General features: G+C 43.3%; 2 protein-coding genes across 3 annotated transcripts in view; one reads left to right on the top strand and one right to left on the bottom strand.

Moving 5' to 3' along the window:
• Positions 1–799: 799 nt before the first annotated feature.
• LOC117531048 (urotensin-2 receptor) lies at positions 800–18,175 on the top strand. Its single transcript, XM_034194056.1, has 2 exons — positions 800–1,956; positions 18,056–18,175. The coding sequence occupies exon 1, from the start codon at positions 850–852 to the stop codon at positions 1,924–1,926; it is 1,077 nt and encodes a 358-aa protein (XP_034049947.1). The 5' UTR covers positions 800–849; the 3' UTR covers positions 1,927–1,956; positions 18,056–18,175.
• Positions 17,682–21,289, bottom strand: part of uts2r2 (urotensin-2 receptor 2) — a 27,359-nt gene continuing 23,751 nt past the window's right edge. The window contains exon 9 of one of the 2 annotated variants that reach the window (XM_034194057.1): positions 17,682–18,235. In XM_034194057.1, the coding sequence (XP_034049948.1) occupies positions 18,099–18,235 (137 nt within the window). In that variant the 3' untranslated portion in view covers positions 17,682–18,098. Of the gene's footprint in view, positions 18,240–21,289 lie in introns of both variants that reach the window. The other variant, XM_034194058.1, reaches the window with a different exon arrangement.

Below are 21,289 nucleotides of genomic sequence, written 5' to 3'. Positions count from 1 at the left end.
AATGAACACAAGATTCATCTTAAGAAAAACCGTTTCCAAAGGTTTCTTCTTACATAAGTGTCCTTGATAGTAAAATCTGATGTTTCTGCACTGACATTCTGAACTAAAGCTGCATTAAGAGATGTTTCTGTGAAAAACACAAATTGGTCTGTGTGCAATCAGATATCTTCAAATGAAATTAAAAATATATCTCTGTAACTAGTAATAGTCACCTGGAGGTGACTATGCACAAACAAAGAGTAAGGAAATAAAAAATACTCCAACATTGTCCTTAAAACTGAGAAATGACCATCTCAGTGTGTGTGTGTGTGGGGGGGGGGGGGGGGGGGGGGGGGGAATAAATTCACTTATTTTTCTCCTAATTTTATGTTTTTAAAAGTTCAGTTTTGGACTTTTTAAAGATCTTTGGACTTTTTAAAGGTCATAAAAATATACAGGAATCATTTGAAGATTAACACATTTTTGATTGACTCATTCAACAGACAAAAAACAAACTTTTGCTCACTCAAAATGAGTATAAAAGGTTTGTTGTTTTTTTAGTACAAACCTAATTTTACAGCCAAATTAAACTTGTAGAAAAAAAAAAGTTTTTCCCCACGCACGCACATCTGCGATGTGAGGAACGTGCGCAGACTCGGGCACGACTTAATATCACAGACTTGGTGTCTGGGCTGTGCGCGTGACGTCAGGAGCGACGAGCAGCGCGGAGGCGGACGCGCGCAGAACGCGAACCTGCGCCGCCGCCGCGCGTCTGCAAACTTCTGCAGCTCCACTGAACCGGGAGGAAAAAAGACAAAATAAAAAAAACAGCTTGAGGACTTTTTGTTTGTTTCTTCATCTGGGAGCGAAATGAACACGTCCGTTCATGTAAGTCCGCCCACAGTTGGCGGCGGCTCCGGGAGCGCGGACCATGAACTCGTCATCACCTCCACTTTCGGGACGCTCCTCTCCGCCGTTTACGTCGTCGGCGTGTCGGGAAACGTGTACACGCTGGTGGTGATGTGCCACTCGATCCGCTTGGCCACGTCCATGTACATCTCCATCATCAACCTGGCGGTGGCAGACCTGCTCTACCTGTCCACCATCCCCTTCGTGGTGTCCACCTACTTCCTGAAGGACTGGTACTTCGGGGACGCGGGCTGCCGCATCCTTCTCAGCCTGGACCTGCTCACCATGCACGCCAGCATCTTCACGCTCACCGTCATGTGCACGGAGCGCTACCTGGCCGTCACCAAGCCGCTGGACACGGTCAAGCGCTCCAAGAGTTACCGCAAGGTGCTGGCGTGGGGCGTGTGGCTGCTGTCCCTCTTCCTCACCGCGCCCATGATAGTGATGGTGACCCAAAGCACTAAGATCACGCCGGACGGGCGCGTCAAACGCATGTGCGCGCCCACCTGGGCGCCGCTGTCTTATAAAGTCTACGTGACCGTCCTGTTTGGCACCAGCATCATGGCACCGGGGCTGATAATCGGTTATCTGTACATTAAGCTGGCGCGCACGTACCTGCAGTCCCGGCGCAGCTCAGTCATCCACAAGAGCGCCAAGCGCTCCCCCAAGCAGAAGGTCCTGATCATGATCTTCACCATCGTGCTGGTGTTCTGGGCGTGCTTTCTGCCCTTTTGGATCTGGCAGCTGCTGCCTCTGTACCACACCAAACCTTTAGGACTGGCCTCGCACACGCACACGTGCATCAACTACCTAGTGGCGAGCCTCACCTACAGCAACAGCTGCATTAACCCTTTCCTCTACACGCTCCTCACCAAGAACTACAGGGAGTACTTGAAGAACCGGCACCGGACCTTCTATAGGTACACGTCGACGTTTAAGCAGCGGCCGCACAGCCTGTGTTCGTGCGGGAAGTCCGCGTCCTCCAGCAATCAGTTCGAGTTCAACTCGGACACGTTGGTCATGGGGAAGCTCAAGTGACTGGAGGCCAAACGACTTAAGAACCAACAGGTACGTGAACAACTTTCCACTACGCACATAAGCGTCAACACCGACCCTAACATGGCCCTAAAGGTTTCAAACCGTGCGTAATGACGTCGTCTGTGCGTAAAAGTTTCCCCTTAACTGTGCGTAAATTGCCCCAAGGACTTAAAATCCGCGCGTGATAACGTCGTATGGTCTTAAATCCGTGCGTAAACATGGTCACGCGTTGTTAAACTGTGCGTATTGGCGCTATGGTTGTAAATGAAATAAAAAAAAAAAAACGTGCATCACACCATCGGATTGTCTTCAGTCTGTGCGAACAAGTGGCCCTTTGTTCTTAAATACATGCGTAAAAATAATCCTGCTGCAGAATCCTCATTATCTGACTGCTCTGCTCCATCCATTCTCTGCTCTCAGGATACGAGCTTCAGGGCTCAGAAACCACGTGAAGGATTTACCTTAAAAATGTACATTTAAACTAACTACTGCTTTTAACAGAATATTGTAGTGCATCACCCTGCTGAAATTCTTACCTTCTCCATTTGGTTCAAGTTTCATAAAAACACAGCACAAGGCACTTTGTTTCTTAAGACCATTTACATTATTTGGATATCATGGTTTTGTTTCCAGTCTAAAAATTCACCAAGTTTAAAGACAAATGCTCCTTTAGTGTTAATAACACCAACACACATAAGCTACTTGTGGCAGTGACTACAAGCGCACACCAACACATCACCTGACAAATTTACTGCAAAGTTTCTATCCCAACCTGGATCCAACTTTTTGTAAAATAGTTTTTAAACAATTGTTAATTTTTTAATTAGATACTTGAGACATGAGGTGGTACTTGGAGGTAAGAGGATGTAACAGTTATTTCACTGGTCTCAGTTTTTACCAATAAGTGAATTTTAATTGAAGCTTCTAATGAATGAGACTCAACTCAGCAGAATTAATTGATCCTGCATCTCGTAAGACACAAAAGAAATCACCATTAACTGAATTTTCTTGCATCCCCACCCACACAGATGTAAACATACTTCCTGTTGTGTGAAGTCGGTGCCAAAAACATCAACTGCTGACACTCAGCAGCTCAAACTTTGTGGATGAGAAATCACAGCCTACTTACAAAGTCAGAAGTTTATGATACTTTTGTCATTTACATTTTAAGTCAGTAATTAATGAGCCTTTACGAACTCGCTCAGTATGGTGAGATGTGTAATGAGAGGTGTGTAGTCACAGTATAAATATTGCAATATTTAATTTGCACGTCTTGGAAGTTTTGTGGTGGTTTGACTTCCTGCGAGTCCTGTAGACAGTGTTGCCACAGTTACTTTGAAAAAGTAATCCAATTACTGATTACTCCTTGAAAAAGTAACTTAGTTACTTTACTGATTACTCAGTTGGAAAAGTAACTAAGTTAGATTACTAGTTACTTTTTTAGTTACTTTCCCCAGCTGCCAACAACAACCCTCTGCCATCTCAACATGACAATGATACCTGTTTTGCCAAAACTCACTTTATAGTCACCCTTTCTTGACTTCAATGAAAATAAATACTTGTTTTATAAAAAGTAAAATAAAGACATCTTTCTTGACCTCATATTTAACTGTTGACAGCACTGTAACAGTAAAACTTGACATTTCTAACCTATTGTTTATAAATGTAACTATTAAATTTTTTCTAACATTTAAATTCTCTCTAAACATTTTACTTGTCGAAATTATTATTTTAAGTAGTAGTAGTTGTAGTAAAAAAAAAAGGCTTCAAAACTGGACCTTTAATCTAGGGGTGTTTTGGGGGGGGCATCCCTGCCCCACGCCCCCATTCCATCTGCATTCGCCCCTGCTTTGGCGTTTGGGCACAAAGAATGGATAACATTTATTTACGCAGGAAACATGACCAGGTTTACAGGTAAGAAAGTTTTATTGTGTTTTCACATCATGTGGTCCTCAGAAAGAGAGTTTAGGTGTATTTGAGTGGAAAATAGTGTTAGTTGTTGACGTGCCTGACGCGTGGCGGAGGATCAGCTGTTTTTAACAGCAGATACGGAGCAGCTCAGAGAAAAAAAAAAAAAAAGCATAAAAATGTCTTTGTAAAGCTCAGTGCATTTGTGCTGTTGTCACTGCTTTAAGAGGTGAGGACGAGTCGTAGCTGCTGCCCGGGAGCTGCTGCAAAAAAACCGTGGATGAAAAGCTCGCAGCTCACTTAAAGTGGGCAGTTCAGTCCTCCTGCCCACGGACCACGTTTAATGCTGCTGTCGACCCACAATGCAAAAATAATAGTAACGCACAGTGACTTGGAGAAGTAACTTTAATCTGATTACTGATTTGGAAAGATTAACGCGTTAGATTACTCGTTACTAAAAAAAAGTGGTCAGATTAGAGTAACGCACGCGTTACCGGCATCACTGCCTGTAGCCACTACCTACCGTCACTGATGGAGAGGGGTCCAGGTCTAAATGAGAACTAGAGGCCACAGTCGCACTGAGCTGTGTCCCAGCAAGGAGGCGTGGTCGCTATTTTAATTACAGGCAATTTAGTGAGAAGCGCTCATAGACGCTCAATTAGTCTCATCAAGAAACAGGTGGAATGTGCTGGAAAGCTGCGCATGTTGTCAAAACCACAAACAGAAGGAAGAAGGGAGACAGTATTTCCTTCCATAAGTAAGTGGTTTTGGTTATTCTTGTCACTTTGTGACATTTGGTCAATAAACAGGTGCACGGACCATTAACTCTTCACTTATGTCTAGTTAAATGGACTGCATTTATATAGCACTTTTCCAACTGTGTCTGGACTGTCCACCAACAGGCAGACCTGCAGTCCGTCCTTACCTCAGGAGCTACATGGGCACCCCCTCGGACTTTTGATGGCTTTGTTTCATGTCAGTTTTGTTCAGCAATGTAGCAAAAAAAGTCCAAGTCAAGTCAAGTCTGGCAGCATGAGCTTCAACATACCACAATACCTTGGGTCCTGGATGGCAACCACCCAGGCAGAGAAAAGATCCAATGCCACCTCTTGAAAGTAACCATGTGTCTGCTGCAGCCAGGTGAAACATGGGCGTGTCCTTGGCAAAATGGCAAATGGACTGTATTTATATAGCACTTTTCCATCTGCATCAGATGCTCAAAGCGCTTTACAATAACGCCTCACATTCACCCCAATGTCAGGGTGCTGCCATACAAGGTGCCCACTACACACCAGGAGCAATAGGGGATTAAAGACCTTACCCAAGGGCCCTTAGTGATTTTCCAGTCAGGCTGGGATTTGAACTGAGGATCCTCTGGTCTCAGTCCCAGCACTTAACCACTAGACCATCACCTCCCCTAGTCTAGCTAAAATACTTGTCATAAGTGATTAAAATTGTTCAACAACAACGACTTTTTTTTTTTTTTTGCACCTTAAAATAACCGAGCCGCTCCTTGGAGATTATAATGACCCGCGCTGTGCCGCTCAGTCTCACACACACACACCAGTGACTTCATGAATGAAACTGTCAATAAAGGATAATTCTATAGAAATATAATATAGCTGTATAACTTTGCTTTATGTTACAAAAAAATAAAAGTACTTCATAATAACTAGATTTACCCACAAAACAAAGTTTTGGGAAACTGAAAGGAACTATGTTTTTTTTGGGGGGGGGGGGGGGTTTACACATGTGGTGACAGAATAGTCACCGCCATCCACCCTACGGTCATATTAGCTACAAGCAACAGCAAGCGATGGAGGCAAAGTGATAACTTTCCATTCATTATCAATCAGAGCGGATGTTTCACAGCGGCAAGAGACAGCGGTCGCTCCGCCGCCAACGAGACGGGCCGCAATAGATCAGACGTTTATTTTGTGCAAATACTGAGTGACAGGACACGGTGACTGTCAATCAGACTGAACAGGCGGCATGACATCAGCAAATCAAAGATGGCATAAAATGCTCCAAAACATCTGTTTTTCTTCTATAAATCTGCTTCTCATATTTTCTAAAAGTTAGTGAGAAATTAGCACTTTAAAACTCAAAAACTCTGCATTTGTAACACCCATCAAGTGACAAAGCCAACTGCTTGTCATCATCACTAATGTGATCAGTGGTTATATAGCTTCTTTACCTCAGCTAAGTTGCTAAACTTTCTATCTTGGTCAGCTAATAAGCTGTTAATCATTATTTGTATCTGAACTTCCACATGATCATAAACTGTATTAGTCTGTTAACTGGAGCTGTTTATAATAACTAGCAGAACTTTACAAATCCCACATCCCATGAGGCTAGCAGTTATGTCTGCTAACATACTAGCTGCCTCCATTTTGGTTCCAGGTTGCTTTTGTTATAAAATACATTTGGATGGAAACAGCTCATGATTAGGCAGGAATTCATAAAGTTAATCTCACAATGAAGCAATTGTTTTTGCTTCCTTCTGCAAATCAGCTCACAGCAGCAAATTATTTCGACAAGCTGAAACTTACTGCCGCAATTCCAGCAACTGGTGCCAAATGGGTTTTCATAAAGGAAATTTATTTTGACAGGTGGGTGGGTGATTGATAAAGATATATATATAGATCTATATTTATTTTAGAGAGTTTGCAGCTGTTTATCACGACTTCGAGTATAGAAAGGAAGTTCTTTTAGTGACCTTAACGTCTTGAAACTCATCTTTATAAATTGATTTATCATGCAGGAACGAACACACGAACACACGAGAACACACACACACACACACACACACACAGGCTGTTGTGAAGCAGCTGGATGATCATTTTACAGCCACGCTGGCTGCTCACGTCTCATTGTTCCTCAAACACGCACTGAGGCAGAAACTCACCCTCACAGTCAGATTTCTGACAATTACGATGACAAAGTTAATTTTCTCAGCCGTGACATCAAATGTCAAACTCGTGCATAAATTCAGTACAGCTGATCACTCACCACTTCACAAACTGCCAGAGTTTATTCATTCAGGTCCAAGAATGAACAAGGTTCAGGGTTTAGGTTAAGGTAGAGTCTGTAGCCTCAGATTAGACATAGATGGGTGATTCTTAGACTACGGGCACTTTTATGTCCCTTGATCATATTTTATGAAAAAAAGAAAAAAGGGGAAATTTCACACTTTTATAGTTATCTTTACAATGAAAGTGTTTGAAGAAATTTGTTCTAGTAGTCTATGATGACTTTTTCACCTTTTTTCAGCATCATTATATGCAAATATTGCCGTTTTGTGCTTGTCCCACACCCAGACTTATGATCTTCAATGATAAAAATGAATAGTAAACAAACGTTTTTTCTAATGTTTTAAAATATCTCTGAATAAAATATCAGTAAAATAATCAAAACATAATTGGGGTATTCAATGTCATACAACTGTTGTGATTTTTTAAACGAAATGTAGTTGTCCCACACTATTGCCGTAATTTCCACCACAACAATAATGTCCCTTTAAAAAGTTTGTATGAAAGGTTGTTTGGGTAGTTTCTATGGAGATAAACAGTAACATCAGAGCACATGTATATAGCGCCAAATCACAACAAACAGTTGCCCCAAGACACTTTATATTGTAAGGCAATGGTGTGGTGGAAATTACATTTACAAGGCCAATAGTGCCCGTAGTTAAAGAATCACCCCTGAGTAGTTCAGCCCTTTCAGTCACCTACAGTGATCATGTGACGGCAGAAACTCTTTCCTGGCGAGGTGTCACTTGTGATTCTCCCTTGTTGCAGACATTCTTTACTATTAAAAGTTAGAATGTGCACAAACTGACTGTTTTGGAGACAGAATGTTTTAAGATGCCTCATGACCTAGGCTTTCCCAAAATCACCCAGGCAGACAAGCAGTCCCTCTCAACCCGCTGGGGTCCGCAACACTGAGGCACCTGTGCGCTGGATCATACACACAGAAACACACCACATGGCCAAAATATTCTAGTTGATGCTTCTTCATAGCGCAAATGAGAATCCTCAACTGAGTCTCTCTCAGAGTCATTCCAGCAGTACCCCAGGATCCTGTGAAGAGATCTGGTACCAAAGACATCCAGTCATCACCTTAGGTCACTGGCAGAGGTCGGTAATCCCAGCTTCTGTCCTGTTGTGTACCATTTCTACCTGTTTACCTAAAACAAGTGATTTCCCCTGATTAGCTCATCTACCTGCACCAAGAGTTGAACCAATTGGGGACCTTTACTCAATGAAGCCAGGATTACCCACTTCTGGTCATTGGTTAACATCAAAGTCTCACAACCATATGGTAAAACGAGACGCACCAGTATCCTAAAGACTTGGAGCTTCCTTCCAGACATCGGCAAGTACTTCTGTCCAACAACGTTATCACTCCAGAAGCTCGTCCAGGTGTCTCTGAATCTCAAAAGTAGGGGATCAAGAGGCAGAAATGTCAGTGTCAAGATAAGTGAACTCTGTACAAGTTCAGTGCTTTCACTGTATACAGACACACTTCTGATACCTGAGTCTAGGCAGTGATTAAAAGCCTGGAGCTTGACCTGGGATTACAGGCACACCCAGGCATAGAGTCTTCATTCAGCTTCTTAAGTTCTGCAATCAAAGTATGCTTCGACCCTGCAAAGATCACAGCATTTTCCACACAGGTCAGTAAACCTTTCCTCACCGAGCCTTTGCTTCGGTGCCTAATACACATTTCAGGGCCAAAGTCCTAAAATCACACAACCACATGCAGCGGCCATTTTCTCAAACAAAAAACAGAGAAACCACATCTCCAAAATGGAACAGGAATCATTTCATTAAACGGGGTTCGGCCACGTAGGTGGAACCTGACTCCAGACTCAGCCTGCTCTCAAACAGAGGCACCGAGCAGAAACCAGCGATAATACCACCAATAACCAACACAGAACAATTAGTTATACTGCTCCAGTCAAGACAACAGCCTGTGGAAAGTGACAAACTGTTTTATGACGCCATTATTTTGTCAAATTATCCGAAGAAGGCCGGAAACAATCTTGGCATTGACGGTATTTAGAATCTTCTTCCTGAAGGCATTTAAAAAAAAAACAAAAAAAAAACTCATAACGGCACACTGGGTTCCTTCACACAAGGACAAGAGTGTCCCGGCCAATTACACACACGCACACACACACGACTGCATGAATGTGGAATTAACGAACCGCAGCAACGATATACTACCCCATCCATCAAGGAAAGGCCAAGCTAGAATAATGACACGAAGGAGGTCGTCTCTAAATCTTCACTTTCCAGATTTCCAATAACTGCAAACTCGCCTTCACAAGACCGGATGCAGCAATAAAGTTGTCAAATGACAAATGTGGAATTGGAAACTTTATTATATAACTCTATAATGATACCAGCTGGCGTGGAGACAGTAAGGTCTATAGTGATCAGACATTTGACCCCAATGACAATGGCCTTAACCCAAATTATTGACCTCGGGCTAACCTTTCCTGGGCAGTTCTGGAATTCACCCAAGTGTATACCACATTCGGTCCAAACCGGGTTGAACCTCAAATTTCTTTTCAGGGTAATTTCAGGATCAACCTTCACTAACCTTCCAAATTTTGTAGAAAATCAGCAAGAGAACCGGTAAGTGGTAGGCCATCAAAAACAGACATGACCTTGACCCCAATGATTGTCCTTTGGCAAATGTGACCTTGCCTGGGCAACTCCAGAACCCACATGAGTGCCAAGTTTAGTGCAAAGTGGAGTGAAAATTCAGAATGTTGTCTTTTGAACCCAAAACGCTGACCTTTGCCAAAACAAACCGTTTTAGTACAATTCCAAATCAAGTCTGGTGGAATTCCAGCGAAAAGCACCCAAGAAGAATGAGTGAACAGACCAGCATTGTTTAAAGTATCGTATGATATCGATGACATCAAGTCCAGCCTGGGCATGTGTGCACTGGTTCTACGCTTTGCTGCATCCACAACACAATGGAACCGCCTTGGGTACTGGATGGCAATCACCCAGGCAGATAACCAGTCTATTCCAACATCTGTCTGCAGTGAGCATACACTTGGCCTTCTCCACCTACTGGGGTCCTCAATACTCAGGCACCTGTGTGCTGGATCACGCACAGAAAAACGGGCCACGTGGTTGACATGTCGTAGCCGACGCGCCCTCACAATGCAAGTGATCCTCCTCATCCTCGTCTCTCTAAGTAACTGCCCGTTTGATAAAATTAATTCCAGGGGTGCCCAGGGATCTTTCAGAGACATCCCGTTGTCATTTTAGGTCACTTGTTAGCATCTAAGTCTCAGAACTACACAGCAAGACGATCAGCACCAGAACTCTAAGGACTTGGACCTTCATTCACCTGCAGCGATATCGGCATCGCCAAACACCTGTGTCCAGTCACCTCACGACTCCACGAGCTCCTCCCAGGCGCCTCTGGATCTCAAAGGTCGAGGACCCAGAGACAACGTCACTGCGCCTGAGAGGACATCAAATCACCTTTCATGGGGCTCCATCTATAGATTACACGACCATCCTACCAACCATCCTAACACTGCTGGTTCTCAAGACCAGGCACCTAAGTGGCTCTACTCTACTCTTTTCTACTCTCCTATTTTACTCTTCCTTTTTAGATATACCTTTATATACTAGCATAGTTAGCTGATCAAAAATAAATAAAAATCAAAACCGCCATTTGTAAAGAACCCAGGCGTCTTTTAAAGTAATAAAATTGTCTAAATGTTTTCCCATCAGTTTGTAATATTTAAGTTTTGTTGTTTTCTGCATGCTGGAAACTCAAAAAAAAAAAAAAAATTAAAACGGCATCATGTACATACTCCAGAAAATTGGGATTGGAATGGTTCATTGTTTCCTGACATTTAATTTAATCTTTATTTAACCGGGTTAGTCCCATTGAGATCGAGACCTATTTTACAAGGGAGACCTGGACAATGATAAAGTTTCCAGTCCACCTAACCTGTGTGTCTTTGGATGTGGGAGGAAGCCGGAGCACCCGGAGGAAACCCACACAAACACGGGGAGAACACTCAAACTCCACACAGAAAGCCCACAGGTGGGAATCGATCCCATAATGTTCTTGCTGTGAGGCAACAGTCCTAACCACTAATCCACCGTGCTGCCAGACGTGTGTATATATAGTTGAAGATGTGTAGCTCCACTGCTTTGCAGCCTTTTTTATTAATTTCTTGAAAACCCATCGAGTAGTTTGTTTTCAGTAATCCTCCAAACAATCAGACGCGGTGAAGAAGCTGTAAACCTGCTGAGTCACTTTGAAGGTTCGTGCAGATCAGATTTTTTTTTTTTTAAGTTTGTTTCTGCACATGGTGGGTTATTACTGACCACAGCACGCGGTATGAATGTATGTATGAAAGATTTTGTTCCATTACAGGCTGGATTTGTTGTCTCATCCACACAAACAGGCCTCTGTTGGGCTTTGATCAAAACCTGTGGCTGTGAAAACGGGTCTCTCGTGTGCTGAAAAGAGCAACATGCAGCAGGGACACCGGCACATCCATACGTTCAGAATAAATGTCACCGGCGTTTCGTCATGTACCAACTGTGTCAGCAAATGTGACGACAAAAGAAAACAAATCGCTCCAAGAAGCTGTACATCCTGAAATCTAAACCAAGTTTAATAAAGAGGTTTTTCATGTGAAACAAATGCGATTTAAAAATCACATGCCTCCATCCTTTTAAACTACCCCGTAAAACGCATTTGATAGCTGGTTGGATGAATGAATGAATCATCCCCTCCAGGTTTCAAGCACAATAACTTAAAAAATATTGAATGCCATCATCCTGTCATTCAGCAAATTACACGATTATCAAACCATCTGTGGCTTGTTTAAGGATCACCTCATTAGGTAGGTTCAGTTTTCGGAGACGCAGACTGCACACGGCACTTTGTTAAAAGCACACAGGGATTCTAATGTGTTGTGACCTGCTGAATTCAAAAACTCCTGTTGCCAAGTTGCATCTTTACTCCTTCACCCCCTAATTTGCATAAAACAAAATGGCTGCCTGTTTTTAATCAAATTTTCCGCAAGTTTGCTCGTATAAATTAAGGTTTTATTTCCATGTATTTTAACCTGATGAATTCAAAAACATTGCAAAAGGAGTCATCTTCAGGCTGCAGAGTCCCAGCAGCAACCGACATGGGCTGGTAGAGGAGCAACGGGCAGCTGATGCCAACTCTGCTGGCATCAGCTCCCATAGCACCAGAACGCTGCCTGCAACTTGTGAGCTGCAGTTGCACATCTGGCTGCTCGTGTCGTCACTGCAAATGCAGTAAGTCTGTCAGACTTTGCTGCTCTTCACACAAATGAAGCTCTCAAACTGCATCTTAGATCGAGTGGAAATAAACATTTAAGATGTTTTTATCAATACAAAAAAAGAAATGTGAATTCTATTATATATAGTATTGTGTATAAGATGTTGATTGATATTTGTTTCTCAAACAATGTCAGATTCAGATGTACATGTTTTTACCATCTTTTAAGAGACAAACGTATTTATCCCAGAAACATGTTTCCTTACAGACTGTCAATCTAAAATAAGTACAAGTTTAGCTTTATTTTAATTTCCCACTTGTATAAAACTGACAGCAATTATTGCCTTGGAAAGTCTGGCATCTGGCTACACTACTTAAGACCTCAAAATGAAAACATCTTAGTTATGAAAATAGTTATTTTCATGTAACTGGAGGCATAACAGGTGAAAATACTAATCTTGATTATGCAAACTGAGGATTACATGTACAACTGTAATATAGCTATTTTGCAGTTCATCTCACTAAAATACTTGACATTTTTCATTGTATTTCTGGAATACTTGCAAGCAGTCTAATAAATAAAATGGGTGGTCTTGCTGTTTTATGCAAATTAGTAGTGAAGGGGTGGGGCTACAGGTTGGCAACTGCAATTTCTGAAATCAGCAGTTCAAAATACATGGAAATAGAAGTTCAATTTTGTCAATACAAACAAACTTGTGGAACATTTTACACAACTTGTGGCATTGTTTTATGCCAATTATGGGGTGAAGGAGTAAAGATCCAACTTAGCAACATGGATTTTTGAATTCAGCAGGTCAAAATACATTAGAATCAATCTGTTTTCTGCTTTTAACAGAAAATGCCTTACACACTTTATCCAGGCCCTTTTTCTGAAAGCAGAACCCAATACCTCAGAGATTTACCTGCCCCCTGCTGGAAGGATGATGAATTAGGAACAGGTGTAGTTATCACATGGAGTTTCCAAACAGAAATTAACTAAATCAAAGAAATACACAGCAACTTTTTGATTTACAGAGGATATGTTACAAAAACCCAAATAATGCAGTCACACCTCCACAAAACCCGCAGAGGGGATTCTGTGTAGAGCTGTAACAGAAAGAGACAGTGAGGGAGATGAGATGGTCAACCGAGGTACATAGTGAAAGTGGTCCGTGAGAGAGAGCGAGACAGTTTTTGTACCACAAAAACAAGTGAAATAAACTGTTATATTCTGAGGACTATATTCTTAAATTCAAATAAACAGGGTCACAAGTCAAACAACTCTGCAGAGGGAAAAAAAAAAAAAAAAACTCTTGCATGTATGCAGCTATAGCAGAAGCATCTCGCTTCTCTCTGTTACCTTCAACACGTATGGTTTTGAATGAGCTCACTGTCAAAAACTGGATCCGGTGGCCACCAAGGCCACCACTGTTTTATTTTTTATTTTTTTGGTCTAATCCTGCTAACTAACGCGAGAAAAACAGCGTAACATGATGTCACTCCGCTAGCTACTTAGGCCAAGAACATAATAGACAAATATGGGTTCATGCCAAGTCCAAGTCACATGTGATTCCACTAATTACAGGGGCTGATTCGCACTGCAGTGGGTTCTGGGCTCGATGATGGTCTCATAGCACATTCTACACTTCAACACCTCAATCTGAAATGAGAACAGAGACACGATGAGCAGCTGTGCGGAAAATAAGAGCCGAGACCGACAGTTTCTGGAACAAATGATCAAGTGATTGATCAATCAAAAGAACCCCGCGAGTGTCTGACTCACAAAAGAAAACTCTTGTAGCAATCGACTGCAGCAAATGAAACACGGGTCCACATGAGGAAATGGCATTCAAGAGTGACTTTTGCAGAGGCGACAGAAGATGCACAAATATGCTTTAGGCTAAGAATCAAGGGACAAAGGTTTTGTCAGGTTTTTATTTGGACTCGTCCCTACGTGGCTACACTGGAGGGGGAAATGTAGCAGTCCCCAATAAGAAGAGAGTTCTCAGAAGAAAACCTTGATCCACCGGAGTCTATGATGGCCTCCTCCAGGGGCTCTGGTTACGGACTTCATGAGTCCACACTGATACTTTAAAAGTCCCCCTCCGCCCAACAATTCGTAAAGATACAATCCAAGAGGCTTTTAAATTTGTTTATGGTTTTACTTGTTTTAGCAACTTCTGGTCCAAGGTTTCCATTCACAGAGTCATCTGGAAAAAGACACCGTTCCTCATGCTGGGAATTATCCTTTGGTTCTAGATCATTTCGGAATGTCCCGCCAACTTTCTAGTTGGTATTGTCAATAAAAAAAGGGGAAAAAAAAAAAACAAATCAGTACTGACCTTGTCTACTTATTCTGAACATACATATGTGTCAAGACTGCATGTAGCCTCCTTGTTTCCAGGGTTACCAGCCTCGTTCTCTTCAGTCTTTCCTCGTAAGAGATGATTCCATCACCTTGAATCATCTTCCTTCCTTTGTACCTTTTCCAATTGTCCACATCTTTCTGCAAATATGCTTGTCCACAATATTCCAGATGTGGTCTAACAGGGATTTATAAAGGGGTACCGTACTGTAGAGGGTTCCGTTGTATTGACGATTACCCCGAGAATTCGACTGGCTGATTTGACTGCCTTTCTGACACATTTGCTCATGTGTAGTGAGTTTTAGCCCATTACTCCTAAATCTCTTGTGTTAATGAGGATTTTGTCACCACAGGCTACATATCTCTTCTTTAAGGAAAGGACCGCTTCCCACTAAGAAAATAGCATTTTGCCCAAAATATAAAGGCGGGCTCCCGCTGCAGATATGTGGCTCAAATTCACATCCTGATTTCCCCATTTTTTGGAATCAGGACGTCTGATTTATTAGAACAGCAGGCAATATTCATGATTCCAACTATTTGTGCTGATGACACCAGAGTACGAGCAAGTCCCGGGACAGGACTGCTGACAGCACAACATGACTCCACACAGTCTAAGAGGTAACCCTCAGCTTAATACCACACTTTTCTTTAAATTGCTCAGTTATTTCAACACTTTCCCACTAAGCCAAAATGTATCATCTTAACATCTCAAAACTGTCTCTGCTGAAGAATGCGACATGATTTCTTGGGATTTATGCGCTGGATTCATGTTGCAAGAGACATTCGGAAGAGTCCGCTCGCCGTCACTGCATGTTGGACCCAGAGCACCACAGAATGCCATTATTCATGTTTTGTGGATTATGATCTGTCATGACATCACAAATCAATCTTTACATGTTTAAAATTTTCCTGATGTTCAATGTTCTACAATGCTACTTTTACCACTTTTTTCACCTGTTTTCTAGTCCCGACTGGGTATCTGATTTTGTATGTCAAAAAGGTAAAACAACCAGGTGTCAAATATCTGCAACGGTGGAGTAGCTTACAGCTTTAGTCCTGGAAACATAACTGACAAGTACAGGGTCATCTTATGGCCCGGTCACACGGCGATTCCTGAACGAAGGGAAAAAGTAAAAAAACAAATCGTCGCAAAAAGGTGAACAAACGAGCTTTATCACCGAATAGGCTGCAAATCAAGAGCGCAAAAGGAACAAAACGAAACTGAAGCTACCGATCTCCACGCTTTAAAGGAAACGCGCCTGGAGCTGCTGCTGGAGCAGTGTGTGTCTGCATCTCTGTGTTCCAGGACTCAGCAATGGGATGGAGCTCATAGCACCTGAATCCTGGAGAAACTGCAAACAGAAGTATGCGATCCGACCCACTGTGGAGATCTGTGCACACGTCGGTGGGTCCATCTGCTCCGGTTCCTCGTCCAGAACAAAAGCGGGATCATCTCCTCATCAGAATCCTCACTGTCTGGTTCAGACTGACGACACGCTGTGTGCTCTGTCTCATTCCAATTCAAAAACACTGGTCTGCTGTGGTGGCTGCTGTATCACTGTATTAAGTTGCTAAGACCTATATATTGATTTAAACATAAAACTGTCAAAAGGGGGAATAAATACAAGTGTAAAGACGCATTGACTCCCCATGTGCAGTTAGTTCCACTAGCCGCAGCTGATCCACAATGTGAATTCTGCCTTCCACAACAGCTCTTTATATAATCATCTGAATCATCTACCTGTTACCACATGTACAGAAGGGCTGGATTGTCATTCTTCTTCTTTGTCTTTCGGCTGCTCCCGTTAGGGGGTGCCACAGCAGATCAATTGTTTCCATCTCACCCTGTCTTCTGTATCTTCCTCTGTCTCTCCAACCACCTGCATGTCCTCCCTCAGCACATCCATAAACCTCCTCTTTGGTCTCCCTCTTCTCCTCCTGCCTGGTGGTTCCATCCTCAGCATCCTTCTCCCTATATACCCTGTGTCCCTCCTCTGCAAACAATCTCAATCTCACCTCTCTGACTTTGTCTCCAAACCGTCCCACCTGAGCTGTCCCTCTGATGTGTTCATTCCTAATCTTGTCCATTCTCGTCACTCCCAAAGAGAATCTCAACATCTTCAGCTCTGCCTCCTGTCTTTTTGTTAGTGCCACCATCTCTAAGCCGTACAACATAGCTGGTCTCACTACTGTCTTGTAAACTTTCTCCTTCACTCTTGCTGATATTCTTCGGTCGCAAATCACTCCTGCCACCTTTCTCCACCCACTCCACCCTGCCTGCACTCTCTTCTTCACCTCTCTACCACACTCTTCATTACTTTGAACAGTTGACCCCAAATATTTAAACTCATCTACGTTCACCACTTATGCTCCTTGTAACTGCACTATTCCACTGGGCTCCCTCTCATTCACACACATGTACTCAGTCTTGCTTCTACTGACTTTCATTCCCCTTCTCTCCAAAGCATATCTCCACTTCTCCAGACTAGACTCAACTTGCTCTCTACTCTCACTACAGATCACAATGTTATCTACAAACATCATACTCCATGGGGACTCCTGTCTGATCTCATCCATCAACCTGACGCTGCGTTTAAATACTGTTGGAAATTACACAACTTTTTGTTGTTTCATATTCAGCAGTTGCTTGTAGCAGGAGCGTGGTTTTCATTTTATTGTTGGTAAAATAATTCATCGTATCCACACAAAAGATTAATTCTGACCTATTTAAGGTGCCTGAGCCCCAACCAGATTAAAAAATCCAAGCAAACAGGCTGAGTTTGCCCTGTAATTTCCCACGATACATGAACGCAGCGGCAACAGCAGTGCTCACAAACTGGCTTCTGCACTGTATGAAAACATTCAGCTGGTCGAACGAAGTCAAACTAAACACTAACGTTACAAAAAAAAATTAAAAAAAAACCCGTCAAGAATGACAGCAAAATGAAATGCACATGAACTGAGGTTTTCGGCAGCATTCGTTCAAATTTTTCAGGTTAAAAATCCTGACGAAGCGCCAGCTGCAGGAACGAAGCTGTGCAAAGGTTAAATTATGCCAACGAAGGTCTAGATTTCTTGTTTTGTTTGGGCTTCATTTCCCTTCGTTAAGTGCCGTGTGACCGGGCCTTTACATTTGAGCCAATAAGGTGATAACAACAATAATAATAATAAAAGCATGAAGATTTTCACAAAACATATTATTGTACATCATGTTTTTTCCACTCCAAGTTGTTTCAGCTGAGAAACAATTTGTGCCCAATTGACAAAGCGGCAGATTGTTGAGCTTCATAATCAAGCTAAAAGTCAACTGATGTTTAGTGTCTGATAAAAACAAGTAAAAGAGGAAAACACCTGTACAAAAGAAAAGGTGGCGGGATGTGGTGTTTAGCTTTCTGAGGAAGCACAATCGGCAAGTCGATATCTTTAATAAAAATTAAATATTGACTGTGCACTCGTAGCACGCTGCTACGAACGTGAAAAAAGTGAGAACCCACGTCATAAAAACAAGTTCACCTCCTCGTCCTTCACAGCTCCACTTCCTCTGTGTTGCAGGTTTTGTCTGAGTCCGTGCTCAGCGGCGACACCTGTGGGCGCCTCACGGCAGGGTGGGGTCAGCGATGGCGTGGGCGGAGTCGCAGGTGAACGACACGGTGATGGCGTATCGTGTCCCCCACGTCACCTTCTCCACGCGGTGGAGGTTCTCCGAGCCGGAGGAGAAGAAGGAGACTCGACCTGAGGAAGGAGGATGTTGGGACATGAGGAAACAACTCCAGAGATTTCAGAATATCTGGTTCGAGCTACAGAGACATGCATTCATTATTCAGGAGGACAGGTTTGAGACAAACGTTGTCCAAAATGTGCAGCATGAGTCTGCAGAGTTACTTCAGGAAACATTCACGAGGCTTTGCTTCAAGGGGCCGGTGAATGAGCGAACACATTTTAGCAGCCGGGAAGCCTCTTCTTAGGGTTTACACATCCAAGCTATCACTGTAACATACGATGTCTATTAGAAAAGTATCCGACCTTATTTTTTTCAAAAACCATATGGATTTGAATCACGTGTGATTGCGTCAGACAAGCTTGAACCCTCGTGCGCATGCGTGAGTTTTTCCACTCCTGTCGGTTGCGTCATTCGCCTGTGAGCAGGCTTTGAGTGAGGAGTGGTCCACCCCCTCGGCGGATTTTCATTGTCAGGAAATGGCGGAATGATTTGGGCTTTTTTTCCATCAGAATTTATTCAGAAACTGTTAGAGACTGGCAGCTGGAAACCATATCTGGCTTTTGGTGAAAATGTTACGGGCTTCACAGAGAATAAGGACTGTTACTACAGCTTTAAGGATGGCTTTAAGGACGCTCGGCGCGCCGCGCTCCGTGCCGCCATCGAGAGCCACAAACCACCGGATCATTTCTAAACAGATGGCTCTGTGGAGCCAGGACCGTCGTGTGCACTTTCTCTGGTTATCACAAGAGCTGGACATCAGCCATTTGCCGGCAGATTTCACTTTTAACAAGAGATTTTGTCATGGAAAGCCGAGCGGAGGCTTCGCACGTCACGATGGATTTGCTACTGGAGCGAGAAAAAACCACCTCCGTTTTGGTCTCACAGGACGGCTTTGAAATGGCGTTCAGACAGCTGTCGGTGGTTTTTCCATCGAGTGATTATCCAAGAAATTGTGGATGTGCCTGGACATGCCAGAACATATCCCGTGAGGCTTCATCACGGCGTTGCTGTGCGCCATGCGGCACTGCCGCGACATGCGAAGCCTCCGCTCTTCTTTCCATGACAAAAACTCCTGTAACAGTTGAATGTGCCGTTTATTTCCAAACTGGACGCTGTGTTTTATCCGGGACGTTGTCTGACTAGCACAGGAATTGTGAAAAGACGTGGACATCAGCACTTTTTCGGCACACTGAGACAGACGGGCGGAGGAATTCCGCGCGTCGCGGCAGTGCCGCATAGCAACGACGTGATGAAGCCTCACAGGACATGTTCTGGCATGTCCAGGCACATCCACAATTTCTCAGATAATCACTCGATGGAAAAACCACCGACAGCTGTCTGAATGCCATCTCAAAGCCGTCCTGTGAGACCAAAACGGAGGTGTTCCTTTGTCTCGCTCCATCAGCAAATCCATCGTGACGCGCGAAGCCTCTGCTCGGCTTTCCATGACAAAATCTCGTTAAAAGTGAAATCTGCCGGAAAATGGTTGATGTCCAGCTCTTGTGATAACCAGAGAAATGGCACACGACGGTCCGGCTCCATAGAGCCATCTGTTTAGAAATGATCCGGTGGTTTGTGGCTCTCGATGGTGGCATGGAGCGTGGCGCGCCGAGCGTCCTTAAAGCTGTATTAACACTCATTCTCTGTGAAGCCCGTAAAATTTTCACCGAAAGCCAGATAAATTTTTCTAATGGTTTCCAGCTGCCAGTCTCTAACAGTTTCTGAAAAAATTCTGATAGAAAAAAGCCCAAATCATTCTGCCATTTCCAGACAATGAAAATCTGCCGAGGGGGCGGGACCACTCCTCACTCAAAGCCTGCTCACAGGCGAATGACGCAACTGACAGGTGTGGAAAAACTCACGTATGCGCACGAGGGTTCAAGCTTGTCTAACGCAATCACACGTGATTCAAATCCATATGGTTTTTGAAAAAAAAAAATAAGGACGGATACTTTTCTAATAGACCTCGTACATGTTAAAGTTTTCCAAGTCTTGTTTTCTTATAAAGGTTACCTCTACCTTTTGAAGGCTGTTGTCTCATTTTGCAAATATGAATAAAAAGCTGGAATCTCGTTGTGCCCAGTTTGTTTGCTCCACATTTGCCATTGGGAAAAGTGGCGCTTGTGTTTGTGAGTGTGTGCACAGGTAAATCCCCCTGATAGGTCATTAGCCGAGGATGTTAGCGAAGGTGTTATTGAAACAACAACAAAAAAAACAAACAACTAAGTTAGTGTAAAAACAACAGCGTTTTATAGAGACAACTCAAAGAATGGAAAGAAAATGAAAGCATGGACAAATGTGTCTGAGCGGCATAAAGGTCACAATCTGCTGTAGCGAAAATAAAGTGCCAAAACACTCTGCAGAATTTGCACAATAAAACTTTCTTTGAGGCTCCATCTGAGGTCCTCTGGACGCTGTGATGGACCATGGTGGTGAAAAAAGTCTTGAGCCATAAGGTGAGACTCTCGATGTTCACCTACAGTGATGAGCTTTGGGTAGTAACTAAAACAACGAGATCGTCAATACAACCGGTGGAAATAAGATTCCTCCATCGAGTATCTGGGCTTACAGTCCTGGACAGGATGAGCAGCTCGATTAGACCCGCTGTGTATTTCCATCAAAAGGAGCCAGTTGAGGTGATTCAGGTATCTGGTGAGGATGCCGCGCTGGTCGTCTCCCTAAGGTCTGCCAGACATATCCAACTGGGAGGATGCCCTGGGAAGACCCAGGACACACTGGGGCGATGATATCTCCAGGTTGGTTTGGGAATGCCTGGGAAATAAAGGACTTGGTGAAGGACAGGGAAGCGTGGGATGAGCTGCTGGGTCCACCGCAATCATGCTCCTGACCCAGATAGGCATCATAAAATAAATGAACAAACAAACCTTCTCTTGTGTCATCATCATCAAATGTTCACTGTAAAAGATATGACAGAAAGATTTTAACAAAGCAGTGTTTATCTTTAAAGCTACTGGGTGCAGGATTTGGCATCATCTAGTGGTGAGGTTGCAGAATGTATGCTGTCACTGGTCATGGGTTTGTTTACCCTTCCAAGTTTTTTTTTT

This window comes from Thalassophryne amazonica, chromosome 18 (genome assembly GCF_902500255.1).
Source record: "Thalassophryne amazonica chromosome 18, fThaAma1.1, whole genome shotgun sequence".
NCBI classification, from domain to species: domain Eukaryota; kingdom Metazoa; phylum Chordata; class Actinopteri; order Batrachoidiformes; family Batrachoididae; genus Thalassophryne; species Thalassophryne amazonica.
Note: the sequence above shows the minus strand (reverse complement) of the source record. Positions and strands in the feature narration are given on the sequence as shown.